General features: G+C 44.6%; 1 protein-coding gene across 16 annotated transcripts in view; it reads left to right on the plus strand.

Moving 5' to 3' along the window:
* Positions 1–283: 283 nt before the first annotated feature.
* Positions 284–25,612, plus strand: part of USP48 (ubiquitin specific peptidase 48) — a 74,512-nt gene continuing 49,183 nt past the window's right edge. For all 16 annotated transcript variants that reach the window (XM_060411466.1, XM_027965548.2, XM_060411470.1 and 13 more), the window contains exons 1-3: positions 284–610; positions 21,704–21,824; positions 22,961–23,117. In XM_060411466.1, coding sequence (XP_060267449.1) covers positions 477–610; positions 21,704–21,824; positions 22,961–23,117 — 412 coding nt within the window. In that variant the 5' untranslated portion in view covers positions 284–476. The remainder of the gene's footprint in view (positions 611–21,703; positions 21,825–22,960; positions 23,118–25,612) is intronic.

Genomic DNA, 25,612 nt, shown 5'->3' on the forward strand with positions numbered 1-25,612 from the left:
TGAGACTAGTGGTGTGCAGGACGCTATTCTGGAGAGTGGTTGAGACGTCGCTTCCTCCGCGGCGCCGGTGAGGACGTGGCCAGATAGAGCCTCGAGTAGCCGCTTCCCCTTCCTCTGCCCGACAGGAGAAAAAGAGAGGGGCGCTAGAAGGGCGAGAGACAGGCGCGGGCGGCGCAAAGGCCGCTGGGAGCGCGCGCATGCGCACGCCGCAGCGGGGAGTACACCCTCAACGTCTGCGGACGCTGCGGGCGTCGGGTGTCGGCGGCGGCGGCGGCGGCGCTTTGCGGCTGGTCGTGCGGGTCGGGCGCGGGCGGGCAGGCACGGCGGCTGAGGCGCGCACAGGTGATTGACTGGCCAGCTGGCTGAGGCACCGCCTGGTCCTCATTGCTGGCAGGTGGCGGGATCCATTTGGGCGGCGGTGGAGGCGGCGGCGGCAGCGGTGGCCGGGCTCAGGAGGCACTCCCTGGGCCAAGGCCATGGCACCGCGGCTGCAGCTGGAAAAGGCGGCCTGGCGCTGGGCGGAGACGGTGCGGCCCGAGGAGGTGTCGCAGGAGCACATCGAGACCGCCTACCGCATCTGGCTGGAGCCCTGCATCCGCGGCGTGTGCAGGTGAGGCCCGCGCAAAGGGACTCGCGCCCTTCCTCGCGCCGGACCTTGGAAAACCAGACCGTGGGGCAGTGGTGGGGGCGGGGGTGGGGGCTCCGGTTGGGGTGGGGAAGGAAGACGGCGGCCCATTGCGTGCCTCTCTCCGGCTTGGAGACAACCGGGTGGAGGGCTTCCTCCTCTCCGCCTTCTGGGCGACCCGGGAAAGCCTCCTTGCAGGGCTGTGCACGGAGGTGATGATGCTGGAAGCTCTTCAGAAAAGGTTCTGAGTTCTTACCTCGAAGATGGCGGTGGGGATGGCTGAAAGCAGGAACTGGAGAGCTTCGCAGACGTTGGTGGTCGTTCCATCCTGGCCGCGGCTCGGCGTTTGGTTTTGGAAAACTGGGAACTTGGAAGTGCATTTCATCGTTGTCTTGTGTTAGTGTCGACGCTGAAGGCTGGGTCATATTTTTGGGGTAGGGCGGCTTCAGGAAAAAGTATATAGTTAGCCTGCGTCATCGGTACCCTTCATGTCCAGCTGACATCCCCTCTTTCTCAAATTTAGTATTTTTTTTAGCTTTTTTTTTTTTTTAACCGCCCCCCCGGGGGGGGAGGGGTCGTCTCTGACCCAGTACCGTTTTGCCAAGTACACAGTGTGAGCTGTATTGGTGTTCTCCTTCACTTCTACCTAGCCTTCGAACCTTCTCTGCCTTTCCTTTTAGATCGAATCCTTAGCTGTTTTTTCCACGTTTTAACGCGGGAACTATAGTGTGTTCCGGAGTGTTGTCGAATTGACTTAGCCAAGGCGGGCATGCTCAGTAGCCTTTTAGCAAGTATTCAGTAAAGACTTTTTGGAGTTGTTATATTTCGAGGCAGGACCCTGGAGGAATGGAAGTCAAGGTCTCAGATCTGAAGCTTTAAAGTCTAGTGTGGGAAGTGAAACGAGTTAGGGATCTTCCATAAGGCAAACGAATAATTCCAAGTTCTGGGCGTCTGGCTCACGAGGAGGGCAACAGGCAGTACTGGAATGACATAGCCTGTGTAATGGGTAAGCTTCCGTCAGTTTCTCCACCTAGTTTCCAAAGTAACCAAAAAATAGAAACTGTTTCACTATAATAGTTTTGATTTTAATAGAAAGAAAGGAGTAGAAATTGGCTGAGATCACTATAAGGGAAATGTCATAGAGGTGAGTTTTAAGCTGCAACGGTAGCAAGGTTTATATCCAAGCTTTTTTTTTTCCTGAAACAACGTCACTCATTTAAAATGTACAATCCAGTGGTTTTTAGTTTGTATATTCACAAAGTTGTTCAGAACACAACTCAATCTGACCTCACCCCCTCACCCCCAAAAAGCCCTGTATCCATTAGTTTGGCACTTGTAAACCACCTCCCCCACCCCAAGTATGCAAGTAATCACTGATCTACTTTCTGCCTCTAAATTGGCCTTTTCTGAACATTTCATGTAAATGAAATCGTACAGTGTGTCGACTTTAGTGACTTCTTTGACAGCATACTGTTGGGGTTCTCAGTATGCTTTTGAACTGTGGTGTTGGAGAAGACTCTTGAGAGTCCCTTGGACTGCAAGGAGATCCAACCAGTCCATTCTAAAGGAGATCCGTCCTGGGTGTTCATTGGAAGGACTGATGTTAAAGCTGAAACTCCAGTACTTTGGCCACCTCATGCGAAGAGTTGACTCATTGGAAAAGACTGATGCTGGGAGGGATTGGGGGCAGGAGGAGAAGGGGACGACAGAGGATGAGATGGCTGGATGGCATCACTGGGTCGATCGCCGTGAGTCTGAGTGAACTCCAGGAGTTGGTGATGGACAGGGAGGCCTGGCCTGCTGCAGTTCATGGGGTCACAGAGAGTCGGACACGACTGAGCGGCTGATCTGAACTGGACAGCATAATGTTTTCAAGAATCACCCATGTTGTAGCGTCTGTCAGGTTTCTATTTTATTTCAGAAAATTGTAAAAGTTGTGTAAAATGCACAATGAAATTTACCGTTTTTAAAGTATACAATTCCACTGCATTAAGTTTCCTTACATACTGTACAAACATCACCATTGTCTCCTTCCAGACTTCTTCCATCACCCTCAAAGGAAACTCCACATCCCATTTTCCCTTCCTCCATCCCCTGACAAGCACTCATCTTGTTGTCTCTATAGATTTCTTTATTCTGGATATTATATATTAAGTGGAAACTTAAAATACGTGGCCTTTTTTTGTCTGGCGTTCACTTAGCATAATGTTTTCAAAGGTCATGCATGTTACACCCATGTCAGTGCTTTATTCCTTTTTGTGGTTGAATAGTATTCCGTTGTTGAATATAACACATTCTGTCTGTTCATCACTTGATGGATCTAAAAGAATTTCCCACAACTTCATGAGGGATAATTGACAAATACTGTTGTACATATTTAAAGTGTACAACACGAGGGACTTTCCTGGTGCTCCAGTGGCTAAGATTCCATGCCTCCAGTGCACGGAGCCCAGGTTTGATCCCTGTTGCGGAACTAGATCCCACATGCCCCAACTAAAGATCCCATGTGCCTCAACTAAGACCGGGTGCAGCCAAATCAATATTTAAAAACCAAAGTGGACAACGTGATAATTTGATAGCCACTGTGGAGTGATTACCAGAATCAAGGCAACTAACACCTCACAACATAGGTAAATTGATGGGTATTTTGGTGGTTTCCACTTTTTGGCTGTTGTGAATAGCTTTGGTATGAATATTTGTGTGCAAGTTTTTGTAGGAACACCTGTTTTTTTGTTCCTTTGAGTATTTACCTGGGAGAGGAATTGCTGGGTCATTTAATAACTGTGTTTAACGTTTTGAGGAACTAACTGTTTTCCAGAGCGGCTGCAGTAGTTTGCATATAATGTATGACGATTTCGATATCTCCTCATCCTCACAGTTTGTTTTTTTCCTTATAGCCATCCTAGTGGATGTGAATTGGTATCTCATTATGGTTTTGATTTGCATTTTCCTGATGACTGATAAGGTTGAGCATCTTTCCTTGTGCTTATCGACCATTTGTAGATCTTTGGAGAGGTCTTTTCACATCCCTTGCCCAGTTTTAAAATTAGATCGTCTTTACTTTTGAGTTAGAGTTCTTCATATATTCTCAATATAAGTCCCATGTTTTTGCATATACTTTTTCATTCTGTAGGTTCTCTATTTCCCTTTCTAGTTAGTACCTTTTGCGACAAAAAAGCTTTTACTTTAATGTACCATTAATTCTGGGGCTTCTCTGATGGCTCAGTGCTAAAGAATCCACCTGCCAGGGAGGAGTTGGGTTTAGTCCTTGGGTCGGGAAGGTCCGCTGGAGAAAGAAATGGCAACCCACTCCAGTATTCTTGTCTGGAGAATCCCATGGACAGAGGAGCCTGGTGGGCTACAGTCCATGGGGTCACAAACAGTCCGACACGACTTAGCTCCTAAACAACAATAACAACACAGTTTTATTTATGTTCTGTTTTGGTCACTTGTGCTTTTGAAACCAGGCCTGATCTGAAGTCCAAGCAGTTTTTATTTAAATATCAGAAAGATTTCTCCTACCCTTTTAAAGCATTTCTTCTGACTCTTAAGATGAGATTAAATAATTAAGATATTATCAATATCTTTTAAATACTTTACAGAAAAACTTTTAATGAGATGCCAGAGCTGAAGAAGTGTGTAGCCACAGAGACAAGATGACTCATGACTGTTTACCTTCTGAAACTGCTTAGTACAATCACAGCATGAAAGCAATCTATACTAAATCTTAGGTACAAAGAATTCTGCAAATATTTTGTCTTAATTCTTAAAAACCGGTGAGGATTGTAGTCAAATCAAGTCCCTTTCCCGTGGTTTCCTTGGTGGCTCAGACTGAATCTGCCTGCAGTGGAGGAAACCTGGGTTCGTTCCCTGGATCAGGAAGATCCCTTGGAGTAGGAAATGGCAACCCACTCCAGTAATCTTGCCTGGAGAATCCCATGGACAGAGGAGCCTGGTGGGCTACAGTCCATGGGGTCGCAGAGTCAGACACGACTGAGTGACTAACACTTTCACTTTCAAGTTCCTTGCAGTAAAATTGTTCGGTGAGGGATATGCAGTTTTCATTTTGACCCATTTTTGCTAGATTTCCCGCTAGAGTGATGGTTTCACTTTACATTCCTACTACCAGTGTGTAAGAATGTCATGTTTCCATAATCAACACAATATGTTAGTCATACTTTTTCATCTGATAGGTGGGATACGGTGTCATGTTAATTTCTTTTTGTGACAGTTAAGATCTTGATTTGAATTTTTAAAATCTGAACTTACACTTCTAGTTGTATATAGGAGTGTATTTATGTTTTGTTTTCATCAGAGAAACCAAAACATTTCAGAGATGTAATGCATTCAGGAAAGTCATTGTTATGCCACTGATTTAACTGTGTCTCATGGCTAATGGGATCTTAGTTCCCCAATCAGGGATGGAGCCTGGGTCCCTGCATTGAAAGCACTGAGTCTGAACCACCGACCGCCAGGGAATCCCTTGTTAGGCCAGTTTAAGAAACGCTTAAGTGACTGCCCCTGGCTCTAGTCTAAACCCCTTAATAAGGACTGTTGGATCTGATGCCTAAGTTTCTGTTGAGCCTTTCCTCTTTGATGTGCCAGTGATACCTTTTCTCTGTTGGTGCACTTTCTCTCTCACGTGACCACTTTTGCCTTGCTAACCAGTCCCTGATCCTCAGAAGAGGTCAGGGAACAGATTTTTTTTTATTAAAAAAAAAATCTTAATTATGGCAAAATTTAATACACTGAAGTAGGATTTCCCTGCTGTTCCAGTGGTTAAGACTCCATTTTTGCACTGCATAGGGTGTGGATTCAATCCCTGGTCAGAGAACTGAGATCCCTATGCCATGTGATGTGGGGGGAAAAAGAGAGAGACGGTATAATGACACCCCACGATCCCATACAGCTTTATCAGTGATTGACCCAAGATGATCAGTTGTTTTGTTGCTAAAAGCTCAGCTCTTTGTATACCTGTGCCAATTTGAATTTCGGAGGCCGTTTTGGGTGAAGTAGAAAAGAATAGCTTTATTACTTTGCCAGGCAAAGGGGGCCACAGCGAGCTAATGCCCTCAGAACCTCGTGTCCCAGCTTGGGGAAGATCAGTTCAGTTCAGTCACTCAGTCATGTCCGACTCTTTGCGACCCCACGGACTGCAGGACGCCAGGCTTCCCTGTCCATCACCAACTCCCAGAGCTTGCTCAAACTCAGGTTCATCGAATCGGTGATGCCGGATCTTAGTTGTGGCTCTCTCTTAAAGCATTGTGTCTTGAGGATCTCATCCTCTGCCGTCCCCTTCTGCCTTCAATCTTTTCCAGCATCAGGGTCTTTTCCAGTGAGTCAGTTCTTCGAGTCAGGTGGTCAAAGTATTGGGAGTTTCAGCTTCTTCCAGTGAATATTCAGGACTGATTTCCTTTAGGATAGACTGGTTGCATCTCCTTGCAGTCCGAGGGACTCTCAAAAGTCTTCTCCAACACCACAGTTCGAAAGCATCAATTCTTTGGCGCTCAACTTTCTTTATAGTCTGACTCTCACATAGTTAATTCATATAGTCAAGTCTTTATAGTCTAGTTCATGGGGAAGATAGTGAGAAGTTTTATCGTAATTATTCAAAAAGGGCGTGCTCACCTTGTGGACAGTCTTCTGAGGGGTTAGTGGTGAGATAAGGAAGAGTCACCTTCAGGTCCAGCTGATCTGGGATCTGCATGCTTGTGGCAGCATGCATGTCAGAGTTGTGTCTGACTCTGCGACCCCACCAGGCTCCTCTGTCGATGGAATTTTCCAGGCAAGGATACTGGAGTGGGTTGTCATTTCCTACTCCAAGGGGATCTTTCCCACCCAAGGATGAAATCCTCTCATCTCTCTCCAGAGTTGGCAGGTGAATTGTTTACCACTCCGCCACCTGGAAAGCCTTGTGGGTAGTATACCAAAGTTAATTGTTAGCTTCTCCCACCTGGAGGGGCTTTGGGGCTCTGCAAGATAGCTCAAAGGTATTGTTGTGTGTATCCATTGACGGGAAAACAGGACCTTGCCCCAAGGCTGCTCTTGACTGTTTCTCTCACAGCCCCGCCCTTCCCTAATTAACGACTGCTCCAGTCTGCCCTTCAGAACAGGGAAGGTCAAGGAGACTGAAGGAAGGCTGTTTCCTGGAATCAAAGAAATGGGGGGCACAGAAAGACCTTGTCCCCAGGAGCCCAAGAGGGCCCTGCAGCATGTCAGTTTCCTTCTCATTGCATGATGGACTCTCATTACTCAACACAATTTTAAAAATTTCCAATGCCATGCATGTTACTGGTTAGTAAGTGTTCTGTGTTCTATGAAACCTGTGTCTTTGTGGGGTTTTGTTCATTATGTGTCTTTCTGCTGTTGTACACTAACGCTTGCGGGATTGCTTAGTCTAACCAAGCTTTGAATGAAAGGAAGAAACCTCTCCTTAATCTCAGGCTCAGCTGTTATTTGAATTTTTTCATTTTCTTTCTGTGTATCTGTTAAATTCAACAAATATTATATGCCATGCAGAGTAGTCATTCTTTATTCAAAAAAAATTTTTTTTTCTGGCATCTGTGGTCTAGGGTGGCTCTGAAGTAGAACCAACCAAGGTTAAAGTTTCTTCATTTGCCATTTATTTTAGAGATAAGATATAAACAACATAATAATGTTACTCTCAAAGAAGGAGACAGGTGTTGCATGATATACCTTTGCAAGTTGTTTTTATTTGATGGGTTCTTTTTCTGCATATATTGGTCCCTATAGATCTCATTGTTTTTAATAGCAGTGTGCCATTTCACTGTGTAGAGACAGATGTGTTATAATTTAACCAGTTCTTTCGTTTTCTAAGAATTTTAATTGATGAATTTATTTTTGGCTCTGCTGGGTCTCTGTTGCTCTCAGGGTTTTCTCTAGTTGCCACTGCAGGTCTCTAGAACCTCTTCTAAAGCTTTTAATTTCCTCATCCTCCATTTGAAGATGGACCTCAGCAATGTCCTTTAGAGTCCTGGATCAGTTGGTTGTTTTTTCCCCCCAGTTATGGCTAATGCCACAACTAGAAATTGCTTTAAATTTTCTTAATGTATCTTTGCTGTACGGGTCTCTGTTGCTGTGTGGCCTTTTCTGTAGCTGGCGGTTAGCAGGGGCTGCTGTCTTTTTGCAGTGCGGGGCTTCTCATCGCCGTGGCTTCTTGTGGAGCTCTAGGGCTTGCAGGCTTAAGTAATTGTGGCACGAGGGTTTAGTTGCCCCATGGCATGTGGGATCTTCCTGGGCCAGGGGTCGAGCCCCTGCCTCCGGCATTAACAGATGGATTCTTAGCCACTGGACCACCAGGCAAGTCCTTCCAATTAAAAAAAGGTGCCTCGGATCTTAGTTATGGCTCTCAGGGTCTTAAAGCCTTGTGTCCTGAGGACCTTTCTGTTGTAGCTGATGGACTCTGTGGTTGTGGCTTGGGATCTCCAGAGTGCTTGATGCAGTAGCTGTGGCGTGTGGCTTAGTTGCTCCGCTGCACATGGGATCTTACTTCCCGAACTGGGATCAAACTCATGTCTCCTGCACAGCAAGGCGGACTCTTAACCACCAGAGGACCCGGTTGTTTTTTTTTTTTTTTTTTAACACTTTGTGGATTTTTTCCCTTTTGATTCAGAGAATGAGGTACGGATCCATCTTTATTTTTGCTTTTTACTAAATGGGCACTCAGTTTTCTTAAACCATTTATTGAATAATCTAATCTTCACCACCACTAGTTGAGAGGCTGTCTTTATTTATTTACTTAGTGGTCCTGCCACAGGGCATGTGGGATCTTGGTTCCCCAGCTAGGGATAGAACTCATGTACCTTCAGTGGAAGCACTGAGTCTTAACTGGTGGACTACCAGGGAAGACTAAAAGGCCACTTCTATTATATGAAAAATTACTATACATATTTGGGTCTGTTTCCTGGCTCTATTCCCTTCCACTGATTCTACTCAATATCCCTGTACTAGGATAACAGTTCCAGTTACTTGCCAGTACTTTTTAAATATCTGATAAGGCAGGATCCTTCTTAAATTTCTCCGTGAAGGACTTGCCCAGTGGTCGAGTGTTTTAAGACTGAGCTCCCCATGCAGGGGGCCCAGGTTCCACCTCTGACTGGGGAACTAGAGGGCCCACGTGGCAGCCCGACGGGCTCAGCTTTAAAAACTGCTCAAATTTATTCTAGTGGTTCTCATTCAACTGAAATTTATATTTTATGTACAGAAAAGTGCACAAAGTCACGAGATTTACACTGGGTGAATTATCACACAGGGGCTTCTCTGGGGGCTCGGTGGTTAAGATGCTGCGCTTGCGCTGCAGGCAGTATCGGTGGTCCAGTGCTTAAGAATCCGCTCACCAGTGCTTAAGAATCCGCTCACCAGTGCAGGGGACACAGGTCTGAGTCCTGGTCCAGGAAGATCCCACGTGCTGCGGTGAGAAGCCCTGATACCACAGCTATAGAAAAGCCTGCACAGAAAGGAAGACCCAGCATGGCCACAATTAAAATAAATAGAAAACTTAAAAAAAAAAAAAAGACAACACACTCCCCTTACTTTGAACACCACAGATTATCTGCCTTGTTTTAAACTTCGTATGCAGTTAATTTTACATTGTATTTGCTCTGTGTCTGGCCTCTTTTGCTCAGCACTGAGATTCATTCACATGGTGAGTAGCAGCAGGATCTTCATTCTTAGTCATTTGCAGAATTCCATTGTGCTATTTCATACACACACATGAGGGATCTTAGTTCCTTGGCCAGGGATCAAACCAGAGCCCCCTGCATTGCAAGATGGATTCTTAACCGCTGGAATGCCAGGGAAGTCCCTACATTCAGTGTTTCTGTTCACAACTCTTTGGCCAGAACTTATTTCATTGGTTCTGCCAATCCAGAAAGTATCTAGAAGAAGGTTACTTGGCAAACTTCACTATAGGTTACCACTCAAGGTGTCTGTCTAGCTGTGTTTTGCATTCCTTATATGACAACTTTTTCTTGCTTAGGGGCCATTTGTATGCCTCTTTCAACAGCTTCTTGTGTCCTTTGCCCATTTTTATTTTGGGTTATTAGTCCTCATCAGTTTGTAGGAATTCTTTTTTAAAATACTTATATTTTTTAACTATTCTTTCCTGCACTGAGTCTTCTCAGTGGGCTGTGCGCGGACTTTCTCTTGTTGCGGCAAGTGAGGGCTGCTCTCTAGTTGGGGGTGTGCAGGCTTCAGCTGGCAGCGGCTTCTCTTGCTGCCGAGCAGAGACTCAAGAGGGCACAGGCTCAGCAGCTGCAGCTCTCGGGATTAGTTGCTCCTTGTCCTGTGGAATCTTCCTGGATCAGGGATCAAACCCATGTCCCGTGCATTGGCAGGAGGATTCTTATCCACTGATCACCAGGGAAGTCCAGTAGGAGTTCTTTATGTATTAAGAGATTATTTCTTTGACATGAGTTGTAAAAATTTTTTTAATTGTATCATTGTCTTTTTTTTTTTCCTCTTGTGGCTGTGCCTTGTGGCATGTGGAACTTCCCTTACCAGGGATTGAACCCATGCCTCCTGCAGTGGAAGCACAGAGTCTTAACTGCTGGACCTCCAGAGAAGTGCCTATGCCACTGTCTTTTGACTCATGGATTGGTTTGCCGTTGGAAAAGTTTCTATGAGGTTAAATGAGTGGATATTTTGTGACTTCTAAACGTTGAGTCATCGACTCAATCCTTTTTCATACCAGTGCTTAAAAGAAATTTGCTGATTTTTAAAAAAATGTTATTGTGGTTTTAATTAATGTTTAAATCTTTGATCCGCTTGGAATTTGTACTGAAGTGATACTGTGAAATGAATCCGATTGTATCTTTTTGCAGGTAAGCTGCCTGGTTGCCCTATCCCTGTTTATTAAAGATTATGTCTTGACTCCACTGATGTGGATACCTTTGTTGCATGCTAAGTTACTGTGTTTCTGAACTTTTTATTTTATTACATTGTTTTAGTTTGGGGGTCTTCCTGATTCAGTATCTTGTAGGACTTAATCCTTCCTTATCTTTTTAGGAGTTGTTTTGTTTTGGATTTGTGTTCTGTTCCATAATTTGTCTGCTTGATTTAATAATAATAAAAAAAATCTTCTAATTGTTTTTGGACAATTTATAATCCAGGAAGATAAAGACGCGCCATGTTCACTCCATGGCTGAGTTTGAGCAGTGTGTCATAAAATGCTTTTTTTAAAAAACCCAAGCAGGAGTGAGTAGATTTTTTTTTTTTTTTTTTCTGTTTGAAATCCTTCTGGTGGAAGGAGCAGGGACTCTCCTTAGGGGTCTGGTGGGGTGCCCTGTGGTGACCTTTGAAAGGCTGCTTGGGCACTGAGCTGTGTTCTCTTTTTGTTTTCTTTCCTAGCACAGGACTTACTTTGCTTTGGGGATTTTTTTTAACTTGCCTCCCGTGTGTGCGCAATCTTTTCTGACTCTTTGCATCCCTATGGATTGTGGCCCACCAGGCTCCTCTGTCCGTGGGATCCCCAGGCAAGAATTCTGGAGTGGGTTGCCATGCCCTTCTCCAGGGACTCTTCCCGACCCAGGGATTGAACCTGTATCTCTTACGTCTCCTGCATTGGCCGGTGGGTTCTTGACCACTAGCACCACCTGGAAAGCCAACACCAAGCCTTGAAAAATTGTAAACATTTAGATGAAGGATAAGAGAAGCCTTTTTGGTGTTAAATGATCTAACCCTGGGACTCTTTCTCATGAAAAAGAGCAACTGCAGGGCTGGGAAACGTGCTTCAGGACAGTGGCTGCGTGTACGAACGAGGCTTCGCTAGGATCCTGATGCCTCGTCTGTCCTCTGGGCTGTGTGTTTGCTTCCTCTTGTGTCCTTTTGGTTAGAATTCAGAATTTCAAATAAAATCAGGCTGTCAGGTGAGTGTAGACTTAATGAATTTCCAGGTGTGAATATTCTGAAAGCAGCCATTGCTAGTGGTTCCCATCCTGCCTTTAATAAACATTTGAAATGAAGCCACGTGTATCCAACCCTGTCCCTGCCCTCACCCCTCCCCTCCACAAAAACAGTCAGTACCGAGTGCTGTTGCCTGAGCCTCGCGTCAGCCGCTACCTTGCGCGTCAGGTCTTCGTTTCCCATCTCTCAGCTACAGCGTCTGTGTTGCTTCTCTGCTTCGCTGCCGCTCCCCGCCAAGAGCCAAGATTTAGACTTTGAAAATTTCCCGTTTAAAAAAAAATTAGAAGCTTAAAACTTAGTAAAAATAGGAGGAGCTTGGTGAGAATGGCAGTGTTCTGAAAAGCAAACCTTGTGAGATCTTCAGGTTTCTAAAGCCACCTTGCTTGAGAAGCGTAACTAGAGAACCTTTATTTTTTTGTCAAATGGCTGGTAATGCCTTGGTCTTTTTCTTTCCTTTTTCCTGTTAAGCTTTTTATTTTGGGACATACAATGCTCTGATAGTTTCAGTTGAGCTGTGAAGGGACTTAGCCATACATATACATGTATCCGTTTAGAGGATCTTTCTAAAGTTCCAGGCCAGTTCTTTTTCTTCGTAAAATTGTGTATTGGCTCCTTGTTGCTTCCAGAATAAAGTCCGAGCTCTTGCCACACATAGTGTTTGAGGGCTTCTGTGATCTGATCCAGCCCCAACTTCTCTGCAGCCGCGTGGGCTTTCCCAGCCCCCTGTCCCCAAAGCCTCCAGCTGTGATGAGCTGCGTCTGCAGGGAGACTTCCTTGTGAGCCTCCGTTGGTTTTGCCTCTCCAGCCTCTCTCCATAGGCTCTCCTCTCACATGTAGGGGGCTCCTGTGTGCCCTTGGAGACTCCCAGCTTGGCAGCAGCCCCCTCCTGTGAGGTTCCTGCTGAGCGTCCTGTGCTTAATGCCAGCGCAGCGCTTAACTTCTCTGAAGCTGTCCTTTTATCTCGCTGTCGCATCGTGAGTTGTGAGCGCTTCTTTGCTGCCTGGGACTTTGTCTTTTATTTTGGTATATCCTGGGCTGGTCGGACACGACTGAAGCGACTTAGCAGCAGCAGCAGGTGCTGTAATTCTTATCCAAGCATATCAACTTGACAGAATGTGTGAACCTGTAGAGTCTGGTTTCTTTTAGAAGATGATAGGGTTTGGCTGCAGAGTGGCATTGCTGCCTTTCACTCAGTGCACTGTGACATATCTGATGCTGGTAACATTGATTGATAGCAACTTGAAACGGTCCCCGCAGCAGCACTCTGAGCACAGATCACCCAGACTGATCACAACCACTGCCTCTTACCCAGCACCACGTCTACCCTTGTTTTCATCATCTGCTCTTCTGGCTAGAGGCAGAAAGGGCAGAATAGTCTTACTGTCTCATGTACTTAAGTGTTTTTATAAATGTGGCCTTCTATGGGGATCCAAATTAAAAAGATTAGACAATTTTAGTGTTCACCTAATCCCATCCCCCTTGTTTTATAAATGAGGAAATGGGGACTTTTTTCTGTGAGCAGAATCATGGCAGGGGGTTGGTTTTGTCTTCTTTCGACTAGCACATAGGACGCGAGGAACTAGGGAATGTTGAGTCAGCCACCAGAGTTCTGGAAAGGGCTTGAAGTTAGGCAGTGACTTGCTGTAGCCTCTCCCCTCGCCCACCTGTCAAAAGATGGGGAGGCTTCTGAATTCCTCCTTCCTTGTTGACATCTGACGAGAGACTGTTTCGTGATTATGAAATAAAATGAAAGAGGGACAAGAATGTGCTTGGTTAGAGAGGACTAGTTTGGAAGGGAGTTCCTGGACCTCACTAATCCTAAGCAACCACCATTCTGGTAAGAGTGGAGACATTCACAGTTAGAGACGATTTGAAATTTTCAGGGACAATTCAGTCAGTGGTTATTATTGGAACCATTTCAGTAATATTTGTCTAACCTGTTCTCTGCATGTGTGTGTGTGTGTACACGCACACAAATCACTTTCCAGAATCTGGCGCTGTGTTAGGCAAAGCTTTGGTGTGGTCAGGGGTCTTCCCCAGAAGCAGGAGAGTTGGCTTGTTGCCTTTCTTCATTGATTTCTCCCTGGGCTGGGTGTGAAACGAAGCCAAAGAGCCAAGAAACTAAAAGGTGTTGAGGGAGAAAAACAGCGATAATAACTCTTTAAGTGGTTACACAGAGAGCAAGATCTCCGCCTTCCACTCCCATCCAGATGAAGGATTTTCTCTGAACTGCACAGCGACTGGGTGTTCACTGACTACTGATTTCTGTCCACTCTGCTGGAAGAGGTACTTCTAAATGACAGATTGTTGGAGACCTGTGGAAACAACCCAAACTGCCATTCTTAACCTGCAGTGAGTGTAGAAGGGGCTTAAACTGTTCGTACCCCTAGGTTCTTAGCCTACTTTGTTTGTTTGTTACCACTTTACAGTTGGTTTTTCAAATTATATAACTCAACTTTACTAATTTTTTTATACTTTTTATTTTGTATTGGGATATAGCTGATTAAAAATATTGTGATAGTTTCAGGTAGACAGCAAAGGGATACATATACATGTGTACATTCAACCATATGTATGCAACATGTCCATTCTCCTCCAAACTCCCCTGCCATCTAGGCTTGCCACAGAACATTGAGGACAGTTCCCTGTGCTGAACAGTATATCCTTGGTTACCAATTATGACTCTCGCAGTCTGTACATGTCTGTCCCAAACTCCCTAACTATCCCTCACGAACAGTTTGACTTGTGAGAAATTGTTTCCTTTTTTTACAGTTTTGGACATCACTACAGATGTCTCCTTTTCCTTCTTGCCTGCACCATCTAGTCTGTTCCCAAGTCCTATTGATTTCATTGCATTGCTGTGCTTGAATTCAGCTTTCTTCCCTTGCTTGCATTGCCACCAAATAGGTTTAGGACTTCATCTCTCACCAGGAAAATCGTTGTTTCTCTGTTCAGCTTCAGTCCATCATTTACGTTGCTGCCAAAGTGTTTATTGGCGAGAACCACAGCAGGTGATGTCCCAGTTGCTGAGGGTATCAGACCAATCATTTGGGGAACCTGCCCCCTGCCTGCTCCTGCAAGCACTTGGTGTTCTTGTATCTGTAGCCCCAGGAAGAAAGTAGCTGTGAGAAGCCTTCATTTTGTTTCATTGCCACAGTGTCAGACATTCTGTGGACATGTGCCTAAAAGTATTGAAACAAAATGTTGGTGTCATTTAACATTTTGAGATATTTTCTCATCTTTTCCCAAAAGGGTCATGTTTAACCACGATGGACAGTGACTCTCAGTTTACCCTGATTCATCACCAATTTTTTTTTTTTTTTTTTGCTAATTCTATAAGTGAAAACATTTTTCATGGCTGTTTTAAGTTTGCATTTTTCCAGAGCTGAGATGATTCCCCCTGTGTTTGTTAACTGGTCTTATAGGAAAGCTTAGAGGAGGCTCTTTTTAAGAATTGGAGATTTGGGAATTCCCTGGTGGTCCAGTGGTTAGGACTCATTTGTGCTGCTTTGGCCCTAGGTTCAATCCCTGGTAGAGGAACTAAGATCCTGCAAGCTGCATGATGTGCTTACTTTAAAAAAAGAACTAGGGGGCCTGTCAGGCTGAAATGAACATTGGCCCTTGGAGTTAATAACAGAAAAAGCTTTATTTATTAGTCTATATCTGTTAGGGCTTTTAGATACAGGTGCCGGAAACTTGAAACTAACCTCGTGTAAGGGAAGTGCCTCAGTTAAATCTAAGGAGGTGTTTGTTTTAATTCAGGAAAGATTTGAACAAACAAATCAACGCCAGGGCAGAACAAAGCTGGTAGAGGTAATGGAATTCTAGCTGAGTTATTTCACGTCCTTAAAGATGATGTTAAATGCTGCAGTCAGTATGCCAGCAAATTTGGAAAACTCAGCAGTGGCCACAGGACTGGAAAAGGTCAGCTTTCATTCCAATCCCAAAGAAAGGCAATGCCGAAGAACTGCTGTACAATTGTGCTCCTTTCACAGGCTAGCAAGGTGGCGCTCAAAATCCTCCAAGCCAGGCTTCAACAGTATGTGAACCGAGGACTTCCAGATGCACAAGCTGGATTTAGAAAAGGCAGAGGAACCAGAGCTTAGATTGCTGACGTCTACTGGATCATAGAAAAGGCAAGAAAGACGTCTACTTCTGCTTCATTGACTATGCTAAAGCCTTTGTGTGGATCACAACAAACTGGGAAACTTTTAAAAAGCGATGGGGATGGGAATACCAGACCACCATACCTGCCTCCTGAGAAATCTGTATGCAGGTCAAGAAGCAACACTTAGAACTGGACATGGAACAACAGACTGGTTCCAGATTGGGAAAGAAATATGTCAAGGTTGCGTATTGTCACCCTGCTTATTTAACTTATATGCAGAGTACGTCATGAGAAATGCTGAGCTGGATGAAGCACATGCTGGAATCAAGATTGCTGGGAGAAATATCAGTAACCTCAGATACACCATCCTTATGGCAGAAAGTGAAGAAGAACTAAAGAGCCTCATGATGAAAGTGAAAGAGGAGAGTGAAACAGCTAGCTTAAAATTCAACATTCGAAAAATTAAGATGATGGCATCCAGGTCCATCACGTCATGGCAAATAGGTGGGGTAAAAAGGGAAACAGTGACAGACTTTATTTTCTTGGATTCCGAAATCACTGCAGACGGTGACTGTAGCCATAAAATTTAAAGACACTCGGCCCTTGGAGAAAAAGCTATGACAAACCTAGACAGCATATTAAAAAGTAGACCTATCACTTTGCTGACAAAAATCTGTCTAGTCAAAGCTATGGTTTCTCCAGTAGTCATGTATAGATGTGAGAGGTGGACCATAGAGAAAGCTGAGCACCGAAGAACTGATGTTTTTGAACTCTGGAGCTGGAGGAGACATCTTGAGAATCCCTTGGACTGCAAGGAGATCAAACCAGTCAATCCTGAAGGAAATCAACCCTGAGTATTCATTGGAAGGGCTGATGCTGAAGCTGAAGCTCCAGTACTTTGGCCCCCTGATGTGAAGAGCTGACTCATTGGAAAAGACCCTGATGCTGGGAGAGACTGAAGGCAGGAGGATGAGGGGATGACAGAGGATGAGATGGTTGGATGGCACCACTGACTCAATGTTTGTGACTTTGAGCAAACTCTAGGAGGTGGTGAAGGACAGGGAAGCCTGACTTGCTGCTGTCCATGGGGTCGCAAAGAGTCTGACATGACTTAGAGACAGAACAGCAGTAAAGGGCAGGGAAACGCTTGGGCTAAAGAGCTAAGGAGGGATTTGGGAACCTCTTTCACCTATTTCTCATGCAAATTAGCATGTTGATTTCCTTCTTAATGTTGGGACAACTGAGCTTCCAAAGTCCCACGCATCCCATAAGGCCTGCCACTGAAGAGGGATTGTTTTGTTTTTTTCCCTTCCCTCAGTTCTTCTTTTAAATATTTTGCGAGGTTGTTTTTAGGTTCTGGATGGGAGCTGCGTCTCAGCAGCTCTTGCTGGAACCAGAGGAATGGAGGAGCAGTTAGCCCCAAATTGAAAAAAAAAGAAGGTGGGGGAAGCTGCAGACACCAGGCACACAGAGTGATAGGCATGTACCACACAGAACAAAACCCAGCCTCGAAGCCCGCTGACAGGCGAGTACGTGAGGTGGTGGAGAGGGAAAGAGCCGGGGGGCGCCAGAGTGACTGCTCTTCATGCTTTGTTTCTGTGACTCTCTTTTCCCTGATTCCCCTGTAGGCAAAGTGAAGGATGTCTCGGAAGAAGGATAACTGGGCATAGTTATAGAGTTGTAAGAACGTACTGTTTCAGAGAAGATGAGTGGCGCTACTCTACCTAGGTTAAATCAGAAATGCTTGTGACCTTGAAAAATTTGCTGTTTAGGCCAGCATTAGCAAATCCAGATGCTTTCTAGGGTCCTAGTAAGTTATAAACTTTGAGTCGACTGGCTAGGGTATGTACACATCAAGCATGTAAACGTGTGTGCCTAGGTCACACGCGTGTCTCAGGCTCCTTAATCTGCCTCCTGTATGCCGATAAAGAGAAGAGTGGGCTGTTTTTATGCTATAAGACAGTTGGTACAAACAGGATGATAGATGCTACTTGACGCCCACGCCGCTTCTGCGCACACGTTTAGTCATGTCCAACTCTTGCGACCCCATGAACAGTAGCCCGGCATGCTCCTCTGTCCATGGGATGTTTCAGGCAAGAATACTGGAGTGGGTTGCAATTTCCTTCTCCGAGGATCTTCCCAACCCAGGGATTGAACTGGCGTCTGCCTGCATATCTTTTTGTGCTTTTGTACAGTTTGTGAGGTTCTCAACGGTAAGTATACTGGGGTGGTTTGCCATTCCCTCCTCCAGCGGATCACGTTTTGTCGGAACTCTCCACTGTTAACCTGTCCATCTTGGGTGGTCCTGCATGGCATGGCTCATAGCTTCATCGAGTTACACGGGCCCCTGCACCACAACAAGGCCGTGATCCGTGAAGGGGATGTGCTAACCATCGGACAGTTGCATCCATCTCCCACGCTAGTAAGATCACGCTTAAAATGTTGCATGCTAGGCTTCAGCATTATGTGAACCAAGAACTTCCAGATGTCCAAGCTGGCTTTAGAAAAGGAAGAGGAGCCAGAGGTCAAATTCCCAACATTCACTGGATCACAGAGAAAGCTAGGGAATTTTAGAAAAGCCTCTAGCTCTGTTTCATTGACTACGCCAAAGCCTTTGACTATGTGGATCATAATAAACTGTGTAAAGCTGTTAGAAATGGGAATACCAGACCACGTACCCGTCTCCTAAGAGATCTGTATGCATGCAGGTCAAGAAGAAACAGAATCCTGTATGGAACAACTGGTTGGTTCAGGGTTGAAAAAGGAGTATGACAGGGCTGTTTGCTGTCACCCTGTTTGTTTAATCTGTACGCTGAGCACATCATGAGAAGTGCTGGGCTGGATGAGTTACAAGCTGGAATCAAGACAGGTGGGAGAAACATCAACAACTTCCGATATGTGGATGACACCACTCTTATGGCAGAAAGTGAAGAAGAACTAAAGAGCCTCTTGATGAGGGTGAAGGAGGAGTGTGAAAGAGCCGGCGTAAAACTAAACATTAAAAAAACTAGGATCATGGCATCCGGCCTTGTTACTTCATGGCAAATAGGGGGGAAATGTGTGAGTAGTGACAGATGTCCTCTTCTTGGGCTCTGAAATCACTGTGGAGGGAGACTGCAGCCATGAACTCAGAAGACGTTTGCTTCTTGGCAGGAAAGCTGTGACAAACTTAGTGTGTGGAAAAGCAGAGATACTACTCTGTTGACAAAGATCTGTATACTCAACGTTATGGTCTTGGCAGTGGTCACGTACGGTTGTGAGAGCTGGACCGTAAAGAAGGTGGAGCGCCAAAGATTTGATGCTTTTGAACTGTGGTGCTGGAGAAGACTCCAGAGAGTCCCTTGAAGAGCAAGGAGATCAAACCAGTCCATCTTGGGAAATCAACTACTCGATGGAAGGGCTGATGCTGAAGCTGAAACTCCAATGTTTTGGTCATCCGATGGGAACAGCTGACTCATTGGAAAAGTCCGTGATGCTGGGGAAGATTGAGGGCAGAAGGAAAAGGGGACATCAGAGGATGAGATGTCTGGATGGCATCACTGATAAAATGGACATGAACTTGGGCAAACTTCTGAAGATGGTGAGGGACAGAGAGACCTGGTGTGCTGCAGCCCATGGGGTTGGAAAGAGTCGGACACGACTGGATGACTGAATAGCAACAACTGCCTGCATACCTGTAGCCTGCAGCTGATGGGGATAAAAGGGGCTTGGGGGCACTGGAGACTGACTGGGAGAGATTTTCTGCTATGGGGGATTTCATCCAGCTGTCTGTACTTGGCACTTGCCGTGCTGCTTGTTTCAGTTCAGTCGCTCAGTCGTGTCCGACTCTTTGCGACCCCATGGTCTGCAGCACGCCAGGCTTCCTTGTCCACTGCCAACTCCCGGAGGTTCCTCAAACTCATGTCCATTGAGTCGGTGATGCCATCCAACCATTTCATCCCCTGTCGTCCCCTTCTCCTCCCGCCTTCAATCTTTCCCAGCATTAGGGTCTTTTCCAGTGAGTCAGCTCTTCACATCTTGGTGGCCAAAGTATTGCAGTTTCAGCTTCAGCATCAGTCCTTCCAGTGAATATTCAGGACCGATTTCCTTCAGGATGGACTGGTTGGCTCTCCTTGCAGTCCAAGGGACTCTCAAGAGTCTTCTCCAACCACAGGTCAAAAGCGTCAATTCTTCGGCACTCAGCTTTCTTTATAGTCCAACTCTCACATCCATACATGACTACTGGAAAAACCATAGCTTTGACTAGATGGATTTTTGTTGGCAAAGTAATGTCTCTGCTTTTTAATATGCTGTCTAGGCTGGTCATAGATTTTCTTCCAAGGAGCAAGCGTCTTTTAATTTTCATGATTGCAGTCACCATCTGCAGCGAGATGCAGTGAATTCCTGTATTACAGAGCAGATTGTAAGCCAGTCATTTTGTTGCTCAAGTTGTTCCAGATTTGGGCACTGGGAGCCCCATCCAAGCTCTTCCTTTTAACATGTCCCCCTCACTCTTTGAGTACATCCTTACTTAGGGGGCACTGCAATATGTCCATGTATATCTTGTACTTTCCCTGCCCAGCCTTCAAATTGACTCTTTCTCCCAGGAGCCCTGGGTTCTTCCATTGGGGAATATTTAGAAGTTAAGATCTGGTTGCTGGCTGTGTTCATGTGATTGCTCTTAGGTCCTCGGCTGACAAAAAGGCTGTCTAGTTTAGGCTGCCCAATTAAATCCAAATTTCCGACAAATAAAAAATACTTTAAAAATATGAATATATAATTTATCTGAATTCAAATCACTGCTGTCTTGTATTTTTTCTCGTAGCACTAATCTACCTGTTCATACGTGTTAGGACCCATATGGATTTAGATTTAAACCTATTATTCCTAATAAACACTGTAGGGTTCATTTTACTCTTCCTCTCATTTGTAACTTTCCTCTCCGAAACTTGGTTCCCTTCATCCTCAATATATATTTACTTATGTGTTCAACTGCAGAATGCATAGAAAGTTTCAGATTTGTTAAGCTGTGTATCTTTGAAAAGGGTTGTTCATTGTTTTCTTCCCTGTATCTTGATCCTGACACTGCTAAATGAACTTGCTGATGACTTGAGTTCAAGTTACTTGGGTAGTGCCCCATCTTCTTCCTTTCAGTGTGTGTTACTCAACTAAAATATGTTACTGTTGGTGCTAATCTTAGAGTTCCTTCCAGCCTTCCTGATTTGTGTATAACATTCACATGGCCCCCAGAATTCAGCAATGTATGGAACAGTATGTTCAGGAAAGGATCACACACCTCTTTTTTTTTTCCGTCTTAATTCCTCTCATGCTCTTTAGGTGACCGCTTTCACTAGTCTCTGATTTACTGTTATTTTTTTAAATTGAGCCACAGTTGATATCAAATGTGTCGATTATTGCTGTACAGCAGAGTGATTGTTATGCGTATGTGTACATGTGTGTTTTCTTTTGTGTTCCAGTGAGCAGATGCATACATGTTTTAGTTCCCCATCTTTCTTACACTACAGAGCAGCGCGCTGTAGGTAACTCTTTTGCAAACGCGCTTCACTTGCTCGGTACCTGGAGGCCCTCTGCCTCGTTTCCTGGAGACCGCCACGTGGTCTTGCTCTCGTGGTTGCGCCGCCCTCCACTGCGGGGGTGCCGCATTGCCTGTATTTGGTCGTTTAAAAGCAGTGTTGTGATGGATAAGCTAGTGCACGTGTTTCTGCACTGCTGGAGATGCGTCTTCAGGTGAATTCTTGGAAATGAAATGGACAGGACGGTGAGTAGGGGTGTGTGCAGCGCTTTGTTAGCAGCTGTGAAATTCCCCTCTGTAAGAGTCCTGCCAGTTTGCATTCTCATCAGAGTGAATGGATTCTCTTTCCCCAGAGCGTCACAAACCAGATGTGATACTATGCTTTTTCCGTTTTGTTAATCTAATAGATGAGAAATAGAATTTTTTTAAAAATAGTATCATTATAGTTTTTCTTTTTCAAATTATATAGTTTTAATTTGCATGTGTCTTATCATGAAACTGTGGTATTTTTAATTATACAATTTTTTTTTCATAGACGAAACTGCAAAGGAAATCCAAATTGCTTGGTTGGGATTGGTGAACACATTTGGTTAGGAGAAATAGATGAAAATAGTTTTCATAACATTGATGACCCCAACTGTGAGAGGAGAAAAAAGGTAAGCCAGCACTTTGTAAGAGATTTCCATATGGTATTCCTGTGTGCTTTGTTTGCGGCGCCTGTGGTCAAAAGCCATTACTGATTTCAGGTAGCCTGTGCAGCTTCAAGATCAGTAGTGGAATTTCAGACTCGGAATCACTTGAATTGGAGCAGTTCTTAATGATGTGCAGGTAGCTATAGGTAATACAGTGAACTTTTAAGAATAGTTTTAGCTCAGTGCTGATTCTGTGTTCGCTTTAATGTAGCATGTTTTACTTAGAGCAGAGCTCTTTTTAGTCTCTTTAAAGGAGGCGGTAAGTCCAGAGAACAAGCTCCCATAGTGATGTGATTTGGCCTCCTTGGGCTTATATTTTTACATGTTATACAACGGCTAGTTCTACTTTTTTTGTAATATACATTAATATTAATCATAAAGCCTGGCGTTTACAATACAGTCACCCGTATAGGTATTTTCTCTCTTAAAAAGAATGATTCTTTGTAAGTTTCAGAATTCTCAGCCTTATCTTTGAAAAAAGTTGTAACTACCTTCTTCTAGAGGCTTCCCAGGTGGCTCAGTAAAGAATCCGCCTGCAGTGCCAAAGACATGGTTTGATCGCTGGGTTGGGAGGATTCCCTGGAGAAAGAAATGGCAATTCACTCCAGTATTCTTCCCTGGAAAAATCCCATGGACAGAGGAGCCTGGCAGGCTGCAGTCCATGGGGTCACAAGAGTCGGATACAACTCAGCGACTAAACAACAAACTTGCTCTTACCACCTGCCGCCCCCAAATCTCTCAGATCTGTAGGATACAAAGTAATTTATCTGAAAGTTTCACTTCTGTCCTTCTGACCTCTTAGGAAGAAATTGTGTAACGCGTCTTCACACTGATGTTTCCTGGAGCTCACGGCTCCCGAGTTACAGGTCTAGGTGGCTGGAGGCTGGTGGCGGGCGGTGCTGCTGTCCTGAGTCTTTCGCCACTCCTGTAGTCAGCCCACGTGGGCTTTCAAGACCGCTGTCCCTTAACCTTTCCCGAGAGAGGCTTATAGGATTGAGACAGTTCAACACATTTTAGATGAAATTTTAAAAGCATTTGGCGTAATTTTTTTATTTCAGGAGAAAGTTGATTTTATGACTGTATGCTTTTCGTATCCATAGAACTCGTTTGTGGGCCTCACTAACCTTGGAGCCACTTGTTACGTCAACACTTTTCTCCAAGTGTGGTTTCTTAACCTGGAGCTTCGGCAGGCGCTCTACTTATGTCCAAGCACCTGTACTGACTACATGATGGGAGATGGCATCCAAGAAGAAAAAGGTGAGTGGGGATGGGTGTGGGCAGGCTTCACCCCTGAGCTGATTGCCAGCTAGACCACTTTGAGCCAACCATCGAGAGACAGGAAACCTGAGCTACCAGTTTTCGCTGTAATACACTGTGATTGCAGTCCATTAAATTCTAGTGCTTGATAGAAATCAGTCAATAAAACAGACAGGGTTACTCTTCTGCCTGGTTTGAGAGGCTTAATAAATACTTCAGTGTAACCACAGCCTTTTGTTTTGATTCTCAAATAGGCTGACTTACAAAATACCCTCTAAAATTAAGATTAACCAACCTTGGCAAAGCAAGACACTAATAATGTGAGTACACTTGTTGCAAATCTAGAAACCAGTTTCAAACTGTTCCTGGAATTATTATTAGTTAGTGGAATTATTTAGTTTTTTTTCCTGCATAATATGTGGATTGTTATTCCTAATTAATATGTCTATTTAGAGGTTTTTCTCTGAGATGATACAGTGTAAGAGCTCCAAGTTGGGAACTTTTTTGACTCTGTAAATCCGGTACTGTCATTTATGTGATCTGATTTGGGCTCGTGGCCCTTGCCTTTGACTCTGAAAGAGAAAAAATAGAATTCCTAAGCCCCACATCTTCCTTCTTGCTGCTCTTTAGACAACAGTAATAGTTTTAGTCCTTGTTAATAGTAATCTTTGCTTCAAAACAGTGCTTAAAAATTCTTAAGTTTGTTTCCCAAAAGCTATAGTTCTGGATACGTAAATCTGGATTAACGGTACAGAAGGTAAAGAACGAGTGTATGTAAAGGATGAGCAATGGAAAATGGATCCCTTTTAATTTTTAGCATTGTTTTTGCTGAAATATAAATTTACCAATGAGAAATTTATATTGGTAAATATAAATTTGCTAATAACAAGTGGACACTAAATTTCTATTTTGTAGAATAATGTACCACAGACTCCTTTGGGAATTGTGGTTTTAATATGTGTCTTCGAAAGATGTGATTTTTTTTTTTAATTTCTAAGCACTTGTTGCTGTTTAGTGCTTCAGTTGTGTCCGACGCTTTACAGCCCCATGCGCTGCAGCACGCCAGGCTTGCCCGTCCTTCACCATCTCCCAGAGTTTGCTCATGTCCACTGAGTCAGTGATATGCCATCCAACCATCTCGTCCTCTGTGGTCCCCTTGTCCTCTTGCCTTCACTCTTTGCCAGCATCAGGGTCTTTTCCAGTGAGTCGGCTCTCCTCATCAGATGGCCGGATGACCAGTGCTGGAGCGTCAGCATCAGTCCTTCCAATAAATATTCAGAGTTGACTTCCGTTAGGACTGTCTGTTTTTGTTTTTGTTTTGTTTTAATTTCTAAACACTTAGATTTTAATATTCCATCAAAGTCCTTAACCTTGTTCTTTGATGAGAGTGTCCATTTCTGGGTCCTGTTAACAGACTCAGTGCAATGCAGTGAGAAAGCTTTGGGTTGGAAATGATGGGACCTAAGTTCTAGTCCCAGCCCCATTCTTGCCTTATTTTACAGATAGGAAAACCATCACAGGATAAGTATTTAAGATCTCAGGTAGGATATAACCTGTAAAATAAGACATTTGGAGTTGATATAGACTTACTTGAATAGCTTTTAATATCCTGTAAAGTCCCTGCACCCCCAGGAAGTAAGATTTCTATCTTTATTTTACAAATGAAATGTTGACTTCCTTTTCACAATGGATGAATCACAATCAGTAGTAAGAGACCCTTCAGACCAGTCAGGAGACAGAAACTACACAAAGACTTGAACAAAGAATTATTAACAGGAAATTACAGTAATAGGGGAATTGGTTAGCAAGAATTCGGGGTGACTTGAAAAACACAGACATAGCAGATAGGGGAGCAGCCACCAACTCTAGGGCTGAAAAAGAACGCACAAGGAGGAGCCGTTGGGCCCGCTGACCAGCTTTGAGGTCCAGACCTCACTGGAGAAAGCGCTGCCCAAGCTCACTTCTGTTGTTCAGTTGCTAAGGCATATCTGACTCTCTGCAGCCTCATGGACTGCAGCACGCCAGGCTTCCTTATCCTTCACTATTTTCCAGAGTTTGCTCAAATTCATGCCCATCAAGTCGGTGATGCCATCCAGCCATCTCATCCTCTGTCGTCCCCTTCTTCTCCAGCCCTCAATCTTTTCCCAGGATCAGGGTCTTTTTGAATGAGTCAGCTCTTGCATCACTGGATGGCCAAAAAGAAACAGATACCTCAGTGGGTTTCCTTGCCGGAAACGGTCCTCAGGAAGTTACTGGGCCTTGGAATCCCCTGCACAGAGTGTCCGGGTCATTCACAGGGCAGTCACTTAAGAGGAAGTATCCCACCAGAGGCATCCCACTGAAACTACTAGAGGAGTTGCTGTTTAATGAATTAAGAGAGTGTTTGTTGATCACTGCTGGCTGAGTGGTCAGAGCCTGACAAGAGGCCCAGTGGAGCCCTCCAGCGCCCTCTACTGACAAGAGTCAACCTTGCACTAGCTGGCGAAGGAGGAATC

Source organism: Ovis aries, chromosome 2, assembly GCF_016772045.2.
Source record: "Ovis aries strain OAR_USU_Benz2616 breed Rambouillet chromosome 2, ARS-UI_Ramb_v3.0, whole genome shotgun sequence".
NCBI classification, from domain to species: Eukaryota; Metazoa; Chordata; class Mammalia; order Artiodactyla; family Bovidae; genus Ovis; species Ovis aries.